At 41.5% G+C, this 21,159-nt stretch overlaps 1 protein-coding gene across 3 annotated transcripts in view; it reads left to right on the top strand.

Annotated features, from left to right (window-relative positions):
* KDM4B (lysine demethylase 4B) overlaps positions 1 to 21,159 on the top strand; it is a 176,618-nt gene that overhangs the window by 76,742 nt on the left and 78,717 nt on the right. For all 3 annotated transcript variants that reach the window (XM_077841948.1, XM_077841949.1, XM_077841950.1), the window contains exons 7-8: positions 3,718 to 3,821; positions 8,875 to 9,012. In XM_077841948.1, the coding sequence (XP_077698074.1) occupies positions 3,718 to 3,821; positions 8,875 to 9,012 (242 nt within the window). The remainder of the gene's footprint in view (positions 1 to 3,717; positions 3,822 to 8,874; positions 9,013 to 21,159) is intronic.

Consider the following 21,159-nt stretch of genomic DNA (forward strand, 5'->3'; position numbering starts at 1 on the left):
GTTTTCCACTCTTTTTAGAACCACTTAAAAGAGGAAGGTAGAACAAACAAGAAATGTTGGACAGCTTCTTAATATGTAAAGAAAAAGGAGAGAACAAGTAACAGTGACTTCTGCAACATGGTCACAGAATTCATAAAGGGTAGCACCCTATTTATTCTATATGACTTGGATCTGAAAGGCCTTTGCTGATGGGATGCCCTACTTCTTCTACAACCTCCTTCTATATAACCTTGAAGAGTTCCTGTGAGAGACTTGTGTTCCTTTCCTGTGATCATGAGAGCCTGTGCTCACTGAAACTAGGAATCGCCCCATAACAGAATTAACAGGTCAAATCTGACATCCCTCACATTGTCACTGGATCACAAAAGCATCTTCCCTACTCTCCTGAGCTCCACTGATTCAGATACAGTTGTTTATAGGTTTAACCCAGATCGTCTCTATATCCCTCCAAACCAGGAATTACCCCATTTACAGGGTTTGCTCTGGAATCTCTGTGTTTTACAAGAATGTGTGTCTTGTCTTGTTAGATTCCATAACCCCCTGCAGACTTCAGACATCTAAAGAGCTGCCTGCCAACAGAGCCAATGAAATTGACAACCGGCTGATTGGGGGGCATATGCATATCCAAGGACCATTTCCATCCAGGCCTCTTGTACTTTGCTGGCCTCCCAGAGAGCCTCCCACCCTCAGCTGCTAAAACATTTTTATCTATGCACACCTGCCCAATGGCACAAAGGTCGGCCCATGTGCTGCTATCCACCTCCAGTGTATTCTGGCACCAGCGCCTCATTGGTGTGGATAAAGCATAGCATCACCATTTTGGGAGGTAATGGTGGTGTGGATTTTAAAGGGGAGAAGACTAGCATGGGAGGATCCTCTGTTTTGGTGACTGGCTCCAGAAAGGGTATTTATACTTTTTTTTTTTTTCTTGGAGTTCTATCTCTTTGTACTTACAAATATTATAGGCACACCTGGCTCTGTAGAGTAGGGAGTCGGTACCAACCAAAGTCCTTGCTCTGGAATTACTAACTAAAAACCAAATTTCCCATTTAGTGAGGCAAGCTTTCAGCTATAGATTTCAAGCAGTCGTTATCATATAGATGTCTCTCCCTTGGTCAGTCATTATGCAAAAGAGGGGGGGAAATAGACGGTCTGGAAAACTGTTTTCTATTCAATTTTTAATCTGGTGCTAACCACCAAAATACACTTATAATATTAACATTTCTCACTGATAGTCTTAACATTTTTACGGATCATGTCATACCAGAAAAAGCCAATCATGGGTCAAGACTAGTCTAAATGTGTATGGGCTTCCCAGGGGAAGGGAGTCTTGTTCTCTTTGCTTTTAAGAGCCATGTCTGCTCCAAAGCTCTGCATTTCAGCCACCAAAAAACCCCCATACATGCAGGCGACATGTAGAAATGGAATTTCATACCAGACTAAAAAAAGTCAAGGGATATTTTCAACTTCTCTTTTGTAATATACTTTTTACTGACAGTGAGACAAAACCAGTGATATATTGCTAATGGCCCGGGTTTTTCATTTTGGACTCCCCCATTCCCCACCCACACCATCCCTTTAGTTCAGAAAAGAAAATGACACTTTTTAAACTCCCTCTGCACCCCGCCCCCCCAGTGTGTCAATGGACTGTGTTACGGAGATATTTGGTACAGTGAAATGAGTTTGCGATTAATATGGAAAATGAATAGCTGAGCTATAAATGGGCTCTCTGGGAGAGTTGTGGTGCCACGTTATTGGTGCTAATCACGTAAAATGGGCTCCTTTATTAGTAGCTTTAATGAGAGCCACTTAAACTGTGCATTAAAAAGAGGAACTGCAGAGAGGGACGACAAACTGGGTGGCAGGCAGTCATAACTCTAATTGCAATGCTTTTAGTGTTTTAAAAAAAAAATGTTGTCGGAATCCAGTAATCCTTTGCACTTTCTAAAACCTCCTCCGTTATGTGCCATCAATTTAGTTTTGTTTCCAGGGTTCAGGTTATATTCCCCCTCCCCCCCATGTGTTTTTTCCCTTCCACCCCTAATTCGGATTGGTTTAATCAGCCATCTGCAATAGGAAACGTTGTCTAGAACAGAGGTTCTCAAACTTGGGGGCGGGCTCCCTGGGAAACACAAAATGTATTCTAAAGGGGACGTGAGAAGCTTTAGGGGCAAAAAGTAGTACGGCTCTGCCCGTTTTACCCACAGCCATGAATAACTAGCAAAGCTGATTCCTCCAGACTGATCAGGTCCTCAGATGGCGCTGGGCATTTGACTGTAGGTGGCGCTGGGCATTAAGCTTGCCTAGCATTATGCAAAGCTCTGTGTGTGTTAATGCATTTGCTACAATGTGGTGTGCATTTCATTGTAAGCGCCGACCACAATCACAGTTTTGCTTATGATTGTTGGTTCTGTTTGAACCAATGCTTTACAGTTTTTAATATTTAGTGAGAGTTGCATGTTGATTTTTTTTTAAAATTGTTATATGTACTTGTGTGGCAGGACGGGTGAGGGCGTAAACTACTACAGGTGCACAGAAGTGGGGGGCGTGATCAAATAAGTTTGAGAACAATGCAGTAGTGTTGCAAGTCCAGGCGGGTAAAGGGCAGAAGACCAAGGGTAAAGGGTAGAAGACCAAGGAGGGTGACAAGCTTTATATAGGCTTGTTATTTTTTATATTGTTAGTGCCTGAAGGCCTCCATGAGGATTGGGGCCTCCCATTGTGCTAGGTGCTATAAAAACATTAGGAGATATGGTCCCTGCCCTTAGGACAGTTTAAGCCAAATGTACGTGACAAGCACTAGGAGGGAGGATGAGGGTAACAGTAATAAAATATACCGGACGGTTCTTAATGTGTGGGGTTTTGTTTCTCTTTTTACTGCCGCCCTAGGCATCATTCTGAAGTACAGCAATTATTGCTGTGTGTGACCTTGGGCAAGTCACTTCACCTCTGTGCCTCAATTCCCCATTTGTAAAATAGAGATTATTGCCCTTTCCTACCCAGCAGGGGTGCTGTGAAGTTAAATCCATTAAAGATTGTGGGGCACTCTGATACCACAGTTATTGGGGGACCATATAAGGTAGACAGCCTCTCAGAGTGAGGATGAACATTTTGATCTTAAATTTCAGACACCATATTATTGGAAATGGGAGTATGCGTAGGCACTGACCAGACAGTATTTGTGAGAGATCCTAGTTGTTAATCACTTTCCTAGGGCTCAGTGTATGATATTTGAGCTGCAAACCTAAGTGGAAGTGCTTTGTGGGTAACCTGCAGCAGGTTGGAAGAACATAAGGTCTCAGGCCAGGAAAACCATAGTTTGCAGGGCAGGTGGCTGACACTGGAATTTTGAGGCCCCTGATCATGTATTTCTGGGGAGCACTGATAAAGCATCAGTATGGCCCAAAATGAGGTGTCTTGAGCCCCGTCCTCTCTAGTTTTCGGTAGCGCTCAGGAGGCTGGTCTTCTCTTATGAAAGGGTAATGCTTGTCAGGCTGCTATTTTAAGATCACTGTTGTCCCTGTCACTATTTTTTAGGCAATGAGGGCATTGCTACTTATCCTGCCACAACCTGCAATTGTATTCCTGTTGTTTCAACCATCTACAAAATGTTTGGGCAGATTAACATTTTGCTGTTTGTTTGCTGGTTAATGGGTGTATCTTGCTAGACAAATCTGCCTGTGGTGATGTTTTGTTTTCCTCTGAATCCCTCTGCAGGATTTTTCCCAGGAAGCTCTCAGGGATGCGATGCCTTCCTTCGCCACAAGATGACCCTCATTTCACCCTCCATCTTGAAGAAATATGGCATCCCATTTGACCGGGTATGTACAGAGGCTGTTTTAAGATAAGTCTGTAGGTTTGTTGACAGCCTGGGGCTGCTCTCCTCTGCTTAAAGGAAACAGTTTCAGGGCAGGCAATCTGGGGAATAGAATACTTCATTTCTCAATGCATTGTTATGTAAAATATATACTATCAGTTAAAGCCAGGTGGCTGTTCAAAAATTAGCATTCAGGGCTTGACTGAAACAATTTTTTGTAAAGTACTTCTAGTACTTGAGTACCATCTTTCATCTGAGCATCCCAAAGCATTCTGCCAACATAAACATAAGGGTGGAGGTGATGGTGTGTGTGTCTTATTAATTTTGTCCTTTCCATTCCTTTTATGTCCCCATTTCTGAATGAGAATATTGCCACCATGCTTTCTTCTAAGTAAAGTAAGGATTTTGCTAGAGTTAGTGTCTGAGACAGAGTACAGAACTGAGTTGAAAGGCCCCATGATGCTTTGAGATGGAATTAATATCCGTTTGGAAATAAAAGATCCTGGCTCTTGTACAGCGTCAAGACTCTGAATTCATTCAATTTACTGCTCCAGAAGCTGCTTCATTTTTCCTAGCGAAAGGCTGTGATGAATGAAATTTGAAGTGCAATCATCTGACTTCTCAGATGGACTTGCTGTCAGTGCAGTGGAAGCTTGTGAGATGCAGTGTGGCTCTTGTGGTTCAACATCAGACATTTGACTGGGGCCCAGTTTTCACACACTGGTCCATATTAAATTGCTGTTCATAAGAGGTCAGCAAACTTGAATCCTTAATGTGTTTTCATACTTTCACTTGTGGAGCCCAACTTTCAAATGGAAGCACATAAATGCTTGCTTTACACAGATAAACTCCAGTGGGAGCACCCAAACATGGGATTTGAATATCCTCTTAAGATGCTCACAGTGTAAATTCACTGTCTTGAGAAAATAGATGGATGGTCTGGAGCAATGTGTGGGGAATATGGGGCGTGTCCAAGGGTAATGCATAAGTGGCCGTTTGGGGGATTATTTATTCCGTTTGATAAAGGATTTCGGAAATTCACTGTCCCCACTGCTTACCTTGAAATGTGGGTCCAGAGATCTTTAAAAGAGCACCTGGTTGCTTATTTTGGAGCCTAAATGGCAGCTGAGCTTTGAAAATCTAATTAAGTTTTAGGGATTTCTCCTTTGCACACTTGTATTGATTGAACTCTAGATCTTGCTTCTCAAGTTGTTGTTCTGATATCTTTGAGTTTAGAAACTCGGGCCCCAGTCAACATAATCAGCTGAATTGAGCCTAAAGATTGGTCATTGCTGCATCTCAGAATGGTGATGAAAGTAAAAAATCAGGAACCTCTTACACCTTTTTGACTGTCTTCTAGTAAGAGGAATTTGCCACCATGTCCCTCCAGTTTCATGCTGACTTACTGCAGAGATGGAGCAGCAAATGGGAAAATAGTTTGATGTTTCATTCAAGCAGCCTGCTAGGGAATTGTTTTTACGTCTGTCAAAGTCCAAAACTTGAAGTAAATATAAAAAAAATCCCACAAAATTTCAGTTTGTTGTATTTTCCAGGTTATGGTGTCTTCTGCGTCGCAAAGCAGTTGCAATATGCTTGCTTTTCCGTTTACTTACTGGTTGGTGCAAAAGTTACTCTAATGGCTAAAGAACATCCTAAGTGAATGGTTTCTGATCAATAACTAAGCAAATATCTAGTGGTGTTCTTGCAAGAGAGTTTGTAAAAGAAGGGTGTCTCTCTCTAAACTCATCCCAAGAAGGGTATATTGAACAATATGATCATAGGGATAATATGGAAAGTGATTTCCAATTCACTGTTTGGTGAAAGGGCTTTTCCATCTTCCTAGCTGTTATCCCCTTTCCCCCTCCCCCAAATAATTTGATTTGTGAAGAAAAGGAAATGTGCAAGTGTCCGACAGACCAGGCTTTCTACTGAGTATATATAAAAACCAGTGAAATCTGAGGGCAGTCTGTCTTGCGCCAGTGTTAGCAGAGGCAGTCTATCCCTGAATTTTATTAAAAGCCAAGAGAGACCAGCATAAAGAATAGCACCGTTTCGAGGACTGAACTCTCCCTTTAAAGGAGGGTGGGATATTTTAACAGTCTAAATCTCAGAAGCCTGACCTGCAGAAAGGGGTAGGGATATGCTTTCGTAACAGCTTCCCTTTTCCTCCTGTGACTGAGGCACTCGCTGAAAGGCCTTTGACAGTGAAGGGTGTGTGTGGGGGGGAATCCTTTTTAGTCTGAGCAGCCCACCTCTAGATGAATCCTAACCAGATGAAGCAGTTTCAAGTACAGTATTGTACAGGGAAAGACAAATGTTTTTTCTCTTACTCTAAAAAAAAAAAACAAAAAACAATAACAAAAACGCAGGATCCCTTAATCTAAATTCCGGGCAGACTTCAAACAAGTGAATACACACACATTTATAAATCTCTGTAATGGTATTTACTTCTGGAAAAAAAGCAGATCAATAGCAGAGCTTTTTAATAATTAAAAATGTGTATTTCTGTAATCCCCTATTGATTTCTCCATTTATTCTGCAAGCTCTTGCAGAAGTCAGTAAATTCAGGGCTTTCTCCATGAGTGGCAGTTTGTGCTGGCTTTCCCTCAATAGTTATTACTTTTCTACATGGCCTATCCATCATCTTGAGTGCTTTCTAATTTATTGTTGGGATAATGTTGACAGCGGTGACATGGAGGACATACACTGTGGGCTTGAAATGAAGAAACCAGGATGTAGATTTTCTGACAAGAACATAATCTTTCCGCCTTCTTAATTTAGAAATCTCCAGTTTTGCCTTGATTTATGAAGGGGCTGGTTGGGAGGATGCTCCATGAAGCTGGGTAGAGACCGGACTTGAGTTTTTCACCCACAGAAGCCTCTTGGAACAGCTTTTGTCGTAATAGTCTCTTTATTCTGATACAGTTAACAGTATTGAAAAGACAAGGGGTTAGTGTTTCAATTCTTTGCAAACTCAGCATTGCTACATTATTAGAAGCGGGGAACTTTCTTTAAAAATATCTTTTTGAATCCTTCCACAGACGTTGATCCATGTCTGTCCCTCTCTGATACGTCTCTAATTTAGTTCTCTCCTATGCATTGTTTGTGTCCTACATCGAGTGAGCTGAGAGGAATAAAAATCGTTACATAAAATACACAAGAAGAGACATTCATATTGCAAGCAGTATTGTGTGTGCAGCATACAGCTCTTTCTTTGTGTGGTGAGGGTCCTAGTCAAATCCACTGCCATTAAGTACCGGTGTTCTGCAGTTTGCTGCTCGAGTGTAGTTTAGTCCAGATTGGACACTTCGATCTCTCAGTGATCTGAAGAAGGCAAGCAGTTTGAACGTTGTCTTTTTAAACTTCTTTCCTCCTCCTCCTTTCTGGCTGATGCTTCATTTGTTTAATGTGTGGTGGATTAAGTCTTGAGGTGCAGTAGGAAGTTTGGAAGGATGTTCGCCTTGTTCATTGAGACAGCCAGAAAGACTATTCTGAGTAGGATGTTGCTAAGTAAGCCTTAAAGAAAGGGATGAATTGGGAACCTGCAACAGAGGGAATCTTTTTCTTTGTCCAGCTTTTCAAACATAAGTGGGTTTTGTAGAGCCTGGCTGACGTTGGCACCCCCTCCCCCATCCCCTCTTTTTCCTGTTTGATTTTTGATATTTCATCATATGAGTTTCAACACAATCAAGCCTCAAAAGGTTGAATTTTTTTTAACTTGCTACCTTTTACTATCAGGGCATCCTTTTTTAGGCTGTGAACTAATGAGTTCCTCTTGATAGGAAGTATCTTGAGTATAACTGATAGCACATAACTACTCTTATAGTGAAGGATCAGCCAATACTTTTTGTATTAAAAAGACAATCAGGTCAAATTTTGCCTCTTTCTCAATCGTAAAGATGGAGATGCTACCACAGACCTTCCTGAGATGTTGTATTAATGTAAAAGCACTATATCAGTGCTAAGTATCTTTATAATATAAATCTGATCAGCCAGATATTTTTCAACACTTTTCTACTCCCCAGTAATTTTAAATCACTAGTTTTTGTGGGAACCACATAATTTTGAGTGTTTGCCGACTACAGCTCCCATCTCTAAAGCTTTTTTCCTGTGACTTTTAAGCTCCCTTCAGTTCCTTAAGTCAATAGTGTACATAGATGAAATTAAAAACAAAGTACACATTAATAAATAGGCAAATAATAGAGTATATTTTTTTCTGTTGTTTCCCTTGTTATGCATGTATAGGTAGGAATGAGGCTAATGTGTTGGGCTGGGTGAATGATGTCATGAATTAGTTTAAAGCTAAACTACATGAAAGGTAGGTTCATTTCCAGGTGGGAGCAGTAACATTATGGGCATGTTTGGGAGGAAAATATAGTTTTGCCTAATCTGTCTAACATGGCTAGACAACTGGAGATTATGCACTTATGTAGACTTGGTGCTACGATTAGTCAAACTACTCACTGTCTAGAAATCTCTAGGGCATTGGGGATGCTAGACCCTGGGACCAATTTTATAATTTTAAACTCTACCCTGAGAGTCAGGTGATGGTGTTTAAACTGAATGGTTTAAAGTGACATGGATTCAGATCTCACTGACAACTACTATCCATTTTAACATCCTTTTCTATGGAAGTATTTTAATCTCTGTAAAAACAATACAGTGGGGTTAGTTCTACCTTTTATCCAAGAGTCTGCTCCTCTATCCACCAGGATTAACTATTTATAAGCATGGATGATGACATTGTGTGTAGGAAGCTAGTTAATGTGGCTGGGCTCTGTGCAAACTTCCTTTCTTCTTCCATTAGTCTACCGATGCCTGTATGTGTCTTCAGCAGAAACACCTGCTGCTCTTTCAGTTCTCTGTTCTCTACTTTTATTCTAAAGTTTGGGTTTTTGTTTGTCACACAAACAAATACTCCATAGAAGCTGGATAGAGTCAAAGTTGACTTTTCACAGATTTCCTTAAGTTTATAACCCTGTTCTCAGACCACGGGGCCACCAGATATCCCCCAAGGGATCACAGTTTTATCTCTTTCTCCTTTATTTTTTTCTCAGATCACCCAAGAGGCTGGAGAGTTTATGATCACATTTCCTTACGGCTACCACGCGGGATTCAACCACGGCTTCAACTGCGCTGAGTCCACCAACTTTGCCACACTGCGGTGGATTGACTATGGCAAAATGGCTACGCAAGTGAGTGTCTTTGTTTGGATGAGTGGGTTCTTACTACCTTTTAGCTGATTTAAATACAAATGAATGTGGAAATGCCCATTAAGATATGCCCAAGAATGAAAATATCATCCAGCTGAGAACATATACTCTCCACATACCAGTTAAGTGTTCTGTTCTTGTTGCTGCCTTTGATTGTCCTACGCTGTAGTTGAATAGTTTAGTAACTAGGAAGGGGAAGAAAAGACTTGCAAAATAGGGGGGTAGGATGAGAGGGGATTTTAATTAATCCCAAAGTCCTAGTTCTTGAATGCAAGATGTGCGTTATATTCTGTGGAGAATGGTGCTTTGGTATATGGGTCTTTATGGGAGGTTGATAAGAGACATTTTAATAGGTTTGGTAAATTTCTGCTGCACCCCAACTAAGTTCCACAGGGAACAAATTATCCCAGAATAGCCCATGACTGCTGTATTCTAATGCTATGTACCCAAATGCATAATAAATAAAAAGGGAAAATTTTATGTAGCCATTTAACCCTTAACAAAAATGGACAAGTGACCTTCTGAAAACAACTCAGTTTCTGTAATGTGTGCAGCTTGCTTTCACTGCCGAATACTTGAAAACACCCTTTACTCACTCTTTATCTCATTTAGAATCAACTGAAGTACTGCAGCTGTTGGTTCTGGGACAAAACTCTGTAGGGAAAGCTGCAGGGTATCTTCAATGGAAGGTCTTTTCCTGTGTAACTTGTTCCCTTTGACAGCTCACCAGAATTAGAGCTGGTGGCCTTCAGGGTACAGTATATGGAGCATTTGTTTTGATACTCATTTATCTGAGTGTTTAGTAATGGCAGAAAGGAAATACCTTCCAAGCTAATGAATGGAGCTAGTGTATGGCAGAAGTGTTTCAACATCTTGCCCTAAGTGGGTAGTGTTTTTAATGTAGTAAGATCATGTGATGTGATGTGCTCAGATGTGGTGGTGCCATGTACAAAGTATGAATGGGGGTCTGTTATTTCTGGTTCTTTTAAGGATTCCATTCCCACAGGCTATGAAAAAGGATGAATGATTACACAGGTGCTGATGGTGGTTTAGTTTGGGGCTATTGCCCAAAATGTGCCATGTTCCTTTCCAAACACAGAGGAAAATACAATCTCTGCCCTAGGGTAGCTTACTACAAGCATATCCTTCAGGAAAAGCATAGTTCAGACTCTGGAGGAGATATCTGAACACTAATGTTCATAATGATCAAAATAATATTTTGTTCCATGGATTGGGACCCTGAAATGTGTGTAGCTTATTTATAGTGAAGGTTGTTTGGTCCAGAAAAGGTAACCGTGTCCACTTTTCCTTAAGAAATGACTTGTGTTTTGTGAGTAAGAGGAGGTGCGTGGTTAGTCACAGAAGTTTTTTACCCTTTTTTCATCTACCCTGGGACATTAGTATGTTTGACAGCTCTCTCACTTTAATATCCCCATCTTCAAGGCATAGTTCCTTCAACCATCTTCCTCCCAACCAAGTCAGGACTTCCTAGACAGGATTCTATTCAGAACTAATCAATGCTGCTCATTTATTACCATGAGTGGCTGCTTCTTGAGTGATGGGAGGCACTGCTTTCTCTCTAGAGGCTGAATATGATGTCTCTCCATAACTCCAATACCAGGCTGTCCAGGAACTTGTGGAATCACAGAAACCATGATAGCTTTAAGAAATGTTACTGTTTATCTTCTCTCCTTTTTTCTTTCAAGTTGTTGTTCTTTATTGAATTTATATCATCTACCCAAATAGAAACCAAAGCTGCTTGTGACTAACTTCATCTTGAAGAAGCACTTTTCTCTGCTACATCGCCTTCCCCTCACTGTTCGGTGTTCTGTGAATTTGCCTAAGCAGGCACAGGCAGACTGGCTGTGACTATCAAATGCCATAATCTTCAGTGTCTGAGCAGGTCATCCTGCAGAAAGCCCATCCCTCTAAGCTACTGAAAGGTGAAACGCCTGTCTCGTTTATTTTTCCAGTAATTTTCAGCCCATGGTCTCAGGGGATCTATTATTAGCTGACACATTTGACATCTGAACTCTGTGCTTGTCCTAAAATAAATTCCCCTTAACTCCACAAACATACATCTTAGCAGAGTTTTTTTTATTGACAGTTTGGCGGAGATGTGAGGCCGCTTGATGGGAATTCCACTGAGTGCTGATATACCTCAGGGCATGAAGAGAATTCATCAGCCAGTGCTGTCTTGTCTTGTCACATTGTGATCAGTGCTTGTTTCCCTCTATCAGTTTGACTCTGCTTTTAGTCTTGTAGTGGGGTGCTGGTGAATGAGAGCCATAGATGTAGGCACACTCATTCAGATTAGGCTGGGATTAGACACCAATGTAACACTAGAAAATATAGTCATTAGCCAAGGGGAAAGGGGTAATTATCATTCTTAAGAATAAAAGAAAAGGAGTCCTTGTGGCACCTTAGAGACTAACCAATTTATTTTAGCATGAGCTTTCGTGAGCTACAGCTCACTTCATCAGATGCATACCGTGGAAACTGCAGCAGACTTTATATATACACAGAGAATATGAAACAATACCTCCTCCCACCCCACTGTCCTGCTGGTAATAGCTTATCTAAAGTGAGCATCAGGTTAGGCCATTTCCAGCACAAATCCAGGTTTTCTCACCCTCCACCCCCCCACACAAATTCACTCTCCTGCTGGTGATAGCCCATCCAAAGTGACAACTCTTTACACAATGTGCATGATAATGAAGTTAGGCCATTTCCTGCACAAATCCAGGTTCTCTCACTCCCTCACCCCCCTCCAAAAACCACCCCCATACACACACAGACTCACTCTCCTGCTGGTAATAGCTCATCCAAACTGACCACTCTCCAAGTTTAAAACCAAGTTAAACCAGAACATCTGGGGGGGGGTTAGGAAAAAACAAGAGGAAATAGGCTACCTTGCATAATGACTTAGCCACTCCCAGTCTCTATTTAAGCCTAAATTAATAGTATCCAATTTGCAAATGAATTCCAATTCAGCAGTTTCTCGCTGGAGTCTGGATTTGAAGTTTCTTTGTTTTAAGATAGCGACCTTCATGTCTGTGATTGCGTGACCAGAGAGATTGAAGTGTTCTCCGACTGGTTTATGAATGTTATAATTCTTGACATCTGATTTGTGTCCATTTATTCTTTTACGTAGAGACTGTCCAGTTTGACCAATGTACATGGCAGAGGGGCATTGCTGGCACATGATGGCATAAATCACATTGGTGGATGTGCAGGTGAACGAGCCTCTGATAGTGTGGCTGATGTTATTAGGCTCTGTGATGGTGTCCCCTGAATAGATATGTGGGCACAATTGGCAACGGGCTTTGTTGCAAGGATAAGTTCCTGGGTTAGTGGTTCTGTTGTGTGGTATGTGGTTGTTGGTGAGTATTTGCTTCAGGTTGCGGGGCTGTCTGTGGGCAAGGACTGGCCTGTCTCCCAAGATTTGTGAGAGTGTTGGGTCATCCTTTAGGATAGGTTGTAGATCCTTAATAATGCGTTGGAAGGGTTTTAGTTGGGGGCTGAAGGTGACGGCTAGTGGAGTTCTGTTATTTTCTTTGTTAGGCCTGTCCTGTAGTAGGTAACTTCTGGGAACTCTTCTGGCTCTATCAATCTGTTTCTTTACTTCCGCAGGTGGGTATTGTAGTTGTAAGAAAGCTTGACAGAGATCTTGTAGGTGTTTGTCTCTGTCTGAGGGGTTGGAGCAAATGCGGTTGTATCGCAGAGCTTGGCTGTAGACGATGGATCGTATGGTGTGGTCAGGGTGAAAGCTGGAGGCATGTAGGTAGGAATAGCGGTCAGTAGGTTTCCGGTATAGGGTGGTGTTTATGTGACCATTGTTTATTAGCACTGTAGTGTCCAGGAAGTGGATCTCTTGTGTGGACTGGACCAGGCTGAGGTTGGTGGTGGGATGGAAATTGTTGAAATCATGGTGGAATGATTCTTGGTTCTTAAGAATGAGTGCCACATCAGAACAGATCAGTTTTACATCTAGTTTGGTCATGTCTCTAGCGGTGGCCAATACTAGCTTCTTCAGGAAGAGATTTAAACCTTCAGACTATCCTTAAGTGAGCAATCCTATACCACGGGACAAACTTATTCCTAACCTCCAACTAGTTTTATGACCTGAAGCATGAATACTAAACTCAGTTTTTAAGACACTACCATTAATTTTTCAAGGAGTGATGATTCTAAATTCACAAAAATACATGCCAAGGAGTTGCAGAGCTTGTGCTTTTGCTACCAGATGCGCCAGGTCATGAAAGAATTAGTATAGTTGCCAGTTAGCTATTGCTCTGGGAGGAATGTTAGAAGGAGGTTCTGGCGGTATTGACTGGACAGTAGCTAGCCACTTAGTATACTTTAATTTCATTTTTTAATCTTTTAGGTGCAATTAAACCAAACCTATACTGAAATAATACCCAGCAAACCTGTTTCAGTGCAAAATAAGATAACGGGCTGTCTTAAAGCTACAAAAGCCATGAAATTCATAACAGTATTGACCCAGCTTTAAATAGCTCCTTTTGTGTCCGAGCACAGATGGAGTAGGGATTGGCCAGTATGTCATAAACTCTTCTCGGGAGGACGGTGTATCAGTTAAAAAATTAATCTTAAATTTTTTTAAAAAAACTTACCGCCCTCATGGCTATGACAGAAACTTTCTCATAGGATCCAATGCAGTGCTCTGTCTGAATCAACAAGGTGGAAAGAGAGCTGAAATGAGTGATCTCATTTCAAATATTAGACATGCTGAGCTTTCTTAAAATTCCCACTGTCGGACTAGCTGTGGTTGGGAATGGTGGGAGCGCTAGTATAGAAAATCCATTGCATTTTCATCGTTGTGTTGTCCAGGCCGTCTTTGAACAGCGTTAGGAGACATACAGTGGTAATAAAAGCCAGCTGCCTGCCAGTGCCAGGGTTTTTACCATAGTTCGCACCAGTGCTAGTGTAATGCTATGAAACTTAAAGAAAAAACTTCTTACAGATAAATCTCCATGGGGTATAAATTCCAAATCTTAACAATAATTTGGTCAATGCTGACATTTAATCAAATGCAGATCTTTACATCAGAAACATCCAGCTAAACATCCAGCTACTATGAGATTATGGAGATCTTGTGTAGTTACCTCCACTCTCCTCTTTCCCCACTCAAATAGCTAAACCCCTACCCTAGGTTGTTTGCACCCTGTTAGATGTCAGATTATTTATTGAGGTTGTAGACGAAGCCATATTCTGTTTATATCTGGGCTCTGCAGAGTAAGGAAGGGTGGAATGGAAGCCATAACTCTGAGATTGAGTTTTGGAGTTAGAGGAGCAATAAGAAAAGCCTAAAACCCACAAAAGGTCTTAAATAAGTTTTGTATACATCAGACTTAAAAATAAATAAATAAATAAATAAATAATGGCTAAGTAAATTTTATTTGAAATTTAAAAAAAATAGTGTTCAGGTCTGCTGTAACCCGGTATATACTAAGTTTCAGTCTGTAGCAAATGTTCCTGGAGTTATAAACCCCAGAAAATGGGGGTTTAATCATGGACATTTTGACAAACCCTTAACTACAGCGGTGCCACCGGGCACTGCTCTAATATTAAAAGCAATTTTAAGCTCAGCCATGTGTTCACAAACAAGTGACATTTGGGAAGTGCAGTTTTAGATTGAGCCTCCATGCTCACATTGTTATGCGGCATAGCGTGAAATTACTGAACAAACAGCATAGAGTTCTGAGCAGATCTGGGGAAAAAGTTGGAGAGTGGAAGGAGATGCCCAGTTTATTTCCATTGCACCAGGTGACACTTCTCTGTTTACAGGATTCCATTTAATATTTCCAAAATCATGATTTGCATATGTGTGTGTGTTAACCATTTGTTACCATGGTAGGGGATTCCAGATGAGGTGTGAGCTCTGTTATGGTATGTGGGCAATAAGTTCATTGACATCTCCTTTTTAAGTTAAAGAAGGATTTAATGAAATATCAGATGGTTGTGTTATGTGTAAACTCAGATTGCCTGCTCTTCATGATGAAAGAAAAATCCTGGACTGTGTTTTTCTGGTTAAATAGCACAGGGTTTTAAATGAGTTGACTAAAGCAGCTATTCTGATTTTGTTCATTTGTTTTGTTTTTTGCTGTCAGACATAGCTGGATTATATTTGCTAATACCAGAGTGATTTTTTCCCAGGTCATTATCATAGTTCTTAAAGTGCTTAGAAATGACACTGTGGAAGTACAGAATATTATTTCATAAAAAAGAAAGTCAACCTAGTTCCATCTCTCCTCTCTCCAGGTTGCAACAAGCAGGGCTGATTCCTGTCCTTACCACAACACAGGAAGTCAATAACAGGCCTTTTGCAACTAGCCAGATGGACAGTGCTCTTTTTTCCCATATGCTCTGACATTGGGGACTCAGAGCATAGATTTTGCTCTGCTTAGAGCTGTGGATGGAAGGAAAGATGTTAATGACATACAATAAGAAGGTGATCATATACTGCAGTGATGGGTGACCTTAGAAAAACCTACATAGAGTAGCACTAATTATCTGCCAGGTAGATAGAAAGTACTGCTAACTACAGGAGGACCTGTCTAGACTGCAAAAATGCATTCTAGCCAGAGCAGAGTTTAATGATCAGCTTACTAGAAACTAGTTCTGCTGTAATTGTAGGACAAGCATCAACGTTCACAGAAAATCAACACTTCAGCAGTGGCTGTAAAATTGCATAGGCAACTAATTATAGATATGTGTTACATCTATGTAAACTTGTAGCTAAAGCTAGTAAACACTGGTTGTTGGATTTTTTTTAAAGATTCAATTAGAAGTTGGTCTGATGGGCATTTAAGTGGCTAGTTTGCTGTTACAGCATGAATTTTTTAAAGAACCCAGTGGAAATTAAATGTTTCCGAGGTGAACATGGGAAATAGTCAAAATGACTAGAGGGGTGTATAATTGTAGATGAACAGGAATATTTAGTATTAGAGATGTGAACTGTTATCTGTCAGCTAGTCATTGATAGACAGCCCATTACCATATTAGCAATTTGTCCAAGAAATCCTTGCCTTAACTAAGCTAATGGTCAGTGCATAGTACGATTATCAAGTCTGCTCTGCATGTTGGTCCATATTGAATCTCTCTCCTGTATCTGCTTACTGTGTCCCAGGTTCAGGTCCTGATTCTTGGCAGACAGGATACCATGGATGGTCAGCTGAATTCTGTAGTTTCTGCCTCTGGCCTGGCCTATTTGTTTTTTTTTTCTTCCCAGTTCTTTGATCAGAATAGGTGTTCAGTCGACCTGACCTGAAGGAAGTAATCTGTCAAGTAATTGTTTTCTGCCTCTTTCACTTATCGCAAACCAATACCTGGCAAACACCTTTCTGTCTCGAGAGGTGTATAAATCCTCAGGACCAATTTCTGTCGAGGGTGGTTACTTGGTGGCTGTTATCCACTGACCTACTGGAATAATTTTTAGCCTTTTTTGCATATAAAACAACAGGAAAGACTTCAAAATCCTGCCTCATAACATGCTGACGAAATCATGGGTGCAAAAGCCCGTTGTTGTTGTGTGTACATTTTCTTTTGCATTACCAAAAGTATTTCAGACTTCGTTGCTGTTCCCAGTTCTTGCTGTCTCTCTTGCATAGAAGTGATGCCAGTGTTGTGATGTTACTGACAATTCCCACCACCTCTCCTCCAGGTCTTTCTTTTTGATCAGTTTTCCTGACTTGCTTACATCTTCTGGAATCATTCTCTCTCCATTCTTTTGTTGTGATTCTTGCCTTTGGATCCATTTACACTACATATATAATCTATCTGCTGGTAGAGATGTACGTGTCCCCAGCATCATGGTGTCTGGGGGTACTCAGTTACAAAATGTCTGTCTTTTGACCTGGCTAAAAAGCATGATTAAAATCAGAAATGTACGCGAGAGAAAACCATGGATTGATTTTGCTTCCTAGTCGGTTAACATGAACATGACAATTAAAGGAATGAAAATGAGGGGTCAGCGACCTTGGTTCACAGGCATCGAGAGAGGTGTTTTGTTTCCTTGACATAGTTAAAGAAGTATCTGAAACCTCTTAACAGGCTATTTTAAACATACTACTTCTCTCAAAGTAGGGAAATTGTTCTTATCATGCATACCTCGATTGCCTTCTGCAGCAGAGCTTAATGAGAGGATGATTCCAAGCCGGTAACCCAGTTTAGGGAGTGATTACTTTGTGCTTTTAAGCTTTCCTGAGTCTGAACTGAGTTCAGTCACTGCCTCTGACTCTGGGATTCTTGGCGCACTCTCAGGGTACGTCTGCGCTGCTGCTGGAAGTAGACGTACCTGTGCTAGTGTTGACTGAGCGAATGTGCTAAAAGCAGCAGTGTCGTTGCTGCAGAGTACAGGCGTGTCTGAGAACCAAGGTACGTACTTGGGAGGCTAACCCGCTGTGCTGCGGTGGCTGGGCTATTTTAGTGTGCTAGCTCAATCAAAGCTAGTGCAGGTATGTCTAACCAAGCTGGAAATTACATCTCCAGCTGCCAAGTAGATGCACCCTCATTCTTTCCAGCACTCCCTTCCTGGAGATGATACTTGGGGTCCAACCGCCTAGTCATGAAGCTAGTACCAGTACCTCCAGACTCCCCAGTTGCTTAATAACTTCCTTTCCAGAGCTCCAATCTTGCGGGCGCTCTAGCTTATGGTTTACCTCTTCAGGGACATGTCTGTTTGCTTCAGCTACCACAGTCTTTGCAAAGGTTTCTAACAGAATTACTCTTTATTTTGTCTCAATCTGTTTCTCTCTTGTACTAAGTAAAGATCACCTGCATGCAAATCTCTGCCTCAGTTTCCTCACCAGTCTGCAGTGTTCTTTGGGAGTCTGAGGAGTCCAGGATCCCATTCCTGCATATGGCTTCTCTTCTGGAATACAGAGTCTCGGTCTGACCTCTGTAATCAGTGTCCTCCAGCTCCTGGGTGGTCTAGTACTCCAAAAAGGTCCCTTGTGCTATGAAGGCATGCCTCCTTTGTTCATCACAGTTGTCCCAAGTGTAATTTGTCTGAGTCTTGAGATACTAGCATTAACATCAGGTTTCTTTGTTGCCTCTTCTGGGCAAAATTCCTGCTCCAAACCCCCTCCATATATACCACCAAGAATAACCGGATTCTCCCAGGTTAAGCACCCTCTTTAGTATACCCATTGTCCTGCCAGAGCAGTTATTAAACTGTTAATGACTACTTTTGTTGTTTCGGACAAGAGGTGTGATATGTGATGTGGTCCTTATCAGCCCAAGGCTTGCTTATTACACACTGGGGGTTGGAATTAGACATAGAGTTCATAAAATGAGTCAGAATCCATAAGATGTACATAGATCTCCAAATCATCACATTATCCCTGTAAATACCTCAACCTGTACTCAAGAGATTGTGTTGCAGCCATCATCCTTTCAGTCAAGAAGGCTTGAATGGAACCTGCCAGAGCCTGCCAATGCCATTTCAATACGGAGAGCTGAAGTTGAGCATTGCAGGTTGTTTCTGGGTATTTTTATGGAACCCAGTGGCTCTACTGGCTTATGGAGTGGGGTAGAAATCTGACATCAATCTTTAGACTCATGTATGTCAGCATGGAGCACTATCACCAGGCCTTCCCAGCCACTTCTAGATTCCTTGGTATGTCACGTGGAGAGATCTAACTCCTGCAGGAAGTGTTACTTTTCAAGATTCTAATGTTTTTGGAGCTGGGTTGTATTAATCAGTTCGTATTTACTGTGTGGAAAGATTGCTAAGGGGATAATATTGAATGGTTTTGTTTGAGGGCGGGCACAACTGCCAGCTTGCGCTCTGAATTCCCTTGTTTAGATCCATAACTTAATAATGGTATTGCCTTTTTATTTGAGTGTGACTGTTTGTTGTTTGTTCGCTAGTAGTCAATGTTTGTAGGAAGACTGTTAAACATGGAGATTATACTAGGAAATACTTCATACCCTCACCCGTTTTTGCCCCCTCCAGCATCTTCTCATGAACCTTGGCCCTTGAGGTAGTGGTCTTCAGTTAATTCTGTTTTGTTTGGTTTCTCTGTTTAATACTGTCCAGGAGGTCTTATGGCTGAAATAAAGCAACTGATGTTCTCTTTCTAGTAATGTGTAGTTTTGATATATAAGGCTGCAGTCTCATTCTGCATTTTTGCTTTTGGTTGTCATCTGTATAAGGCCTCTGTCAATCAGTAAAGCTTATAAGAAGATATGGTTTAATCAAGTACACTACTAATAACCCTTTTTATAGCCTGCATTTTTACATTGTCCAGCTAGAACCCCCTAAACAGCCTATACCTATAGTCTTCTCTTATTCAGGAAGGCACTTCTGAACCTGCAGTTACTCAAGAAATTCATGTGCGTATCACAGGTCAGCTTTTCTATTTCTTTTGCAAACCTGACTGGATATAGGTGGATGGGAGCAATTTCTTATGTTCCTTATTATATTAATAGCAGACACTAGAGGCTGATAACATCTATGTTACTGCAGGCTGGCATTTTCATAGCTTCATTTCATCTCCCATTTACTCCAAAGACAGTCTTAGAATTATCTGTCTCAGTATAAAATGGGGTCAAGCTGCTCTGTCTGCCTGAGTCCTACTTTTATGTGCTGGTACAAGTAGCCTTCATCTCCTCCTGGTTAGCTTTCCATCACACATCTCCACTCCAGCTCTCCTACTTGCCTGTTTCCTTTTTTAAAAAATATAGTCAAGACTACATACAAAAATATATATAGCCTACCTTTCTTTGGAAAAAGTGCTCTTTTTGGAGCAGGTTTCAGAGTAGCAGCCATGTTAGTTTGTATTCGCAAAAAGAAAAGGAGTACTAGTGGCACCTTAGAGACTAACCAATTTATTTGAGCATAAGCTTTCGTGAGCTATAGCTCACTTCATCGGATGCATTCAGTGGAAAATACAGTGAGGAGATTTATATACACACAGAACATGAAACAATGGGTGTTATCATACACATTGTAAGGAGAGTGATCACTTAAGATGAACTATTACCAGCAGGAGAGCGGGGTGGGGGTTGGCGGGAGAAAACCTTTTGTAGTGATAATCAAGGTGGGCCATTGCCAGCGGTTAACAGGAACGTCTGAGGAGCAGTGGGGGGGGGGGCGGGGAAATAAACATGGGGAAATAGTTTTACTTTGTGTAATGACCCATCCACTCCCAGTCTCTATTCAAGCCTAAGTTAATTGTATCCAGTTTGCAAATTAATTCCAATTCAGCAGTCTCTCGTTGGAGTCTGTTTTTGAAGTCTTTTTGTTGTTGTAATATTGCGACATTTAGGTCTGTAATCGAGTGACTAGAGAGATTGAAGTGTTCTCCAACAGGTTTATGAATGTTATAATTCTTGACATCTGATTTGTGCCCATTTATTCTTTTACGTAGAGACTGTCCAGTTTGACCAATGTACATGGCAGAGGGGCATTGCTGGCACATGATAGCATATATCACATTGGTAGATGTGCAGGTGAACGAGCCTCTGATAGTGTGGCTGATGTGATTAGGCCCTATGATGGTGTCCCCTGAATAGATATGTGGACATATCTGGGGTAGCAGATAGAATGCCCCAGGTTAGAGTTCCAGGGGTGTGTCTGTGCGGATTTGTTCTTGTGCTTTTTCAGGGAGTTTCTTGAGCAACTGCTGTAGTTAGTATAGAGTGCTTCCGCCGATGTGCACGGGCTGAAATTGTGGAAAAGCAGCATCACTTGCCCCATAACCTGAGCCGTGCAGAACACAATGCCATCCACAGCCTCAGAAACAACTCTGACATCATAATCAAAAAGGCTGACAAAGGAGGTGCTGTTGTCATCATGAATAGGTCGGAATATGAACAAGAGGCTGCTAGGCAGCTCTCCAACACCACTTTCTACAAGCCATTTCCCACTGAGGGTTACCAAAAGAAACTACAACATTTGCTCAAGAAACTCCCTGAAAAAGCACAAGAACAAATCTGCACAGACACACCCCTGGAACCCCAAACTGGGGCATTCTATCTGCTACCCAAGATCCATAAACCTGGAAATCCTGGACGCCCCATCATCTCAGGCATTGGCACTCTGACAGCAGGATTGTCTGGCTATGTAGACTCCCTCCTCAGGCCCTATGCTACCAACACTCC

This window comes from Eretmochelys imbricata, chromosome 25 (assembly GCF_965152235.1).
Source record: "Eretmochelys imbricata isolate rEreImb1 chromosome 25, rEreImb1.hap1, whole genome shotgun sequence".
NCBI lineage: Eukaryota > Metazoa > Chordata > Testudines > Cheloniidae > Eretmochelys > Eretmochelys imbricata.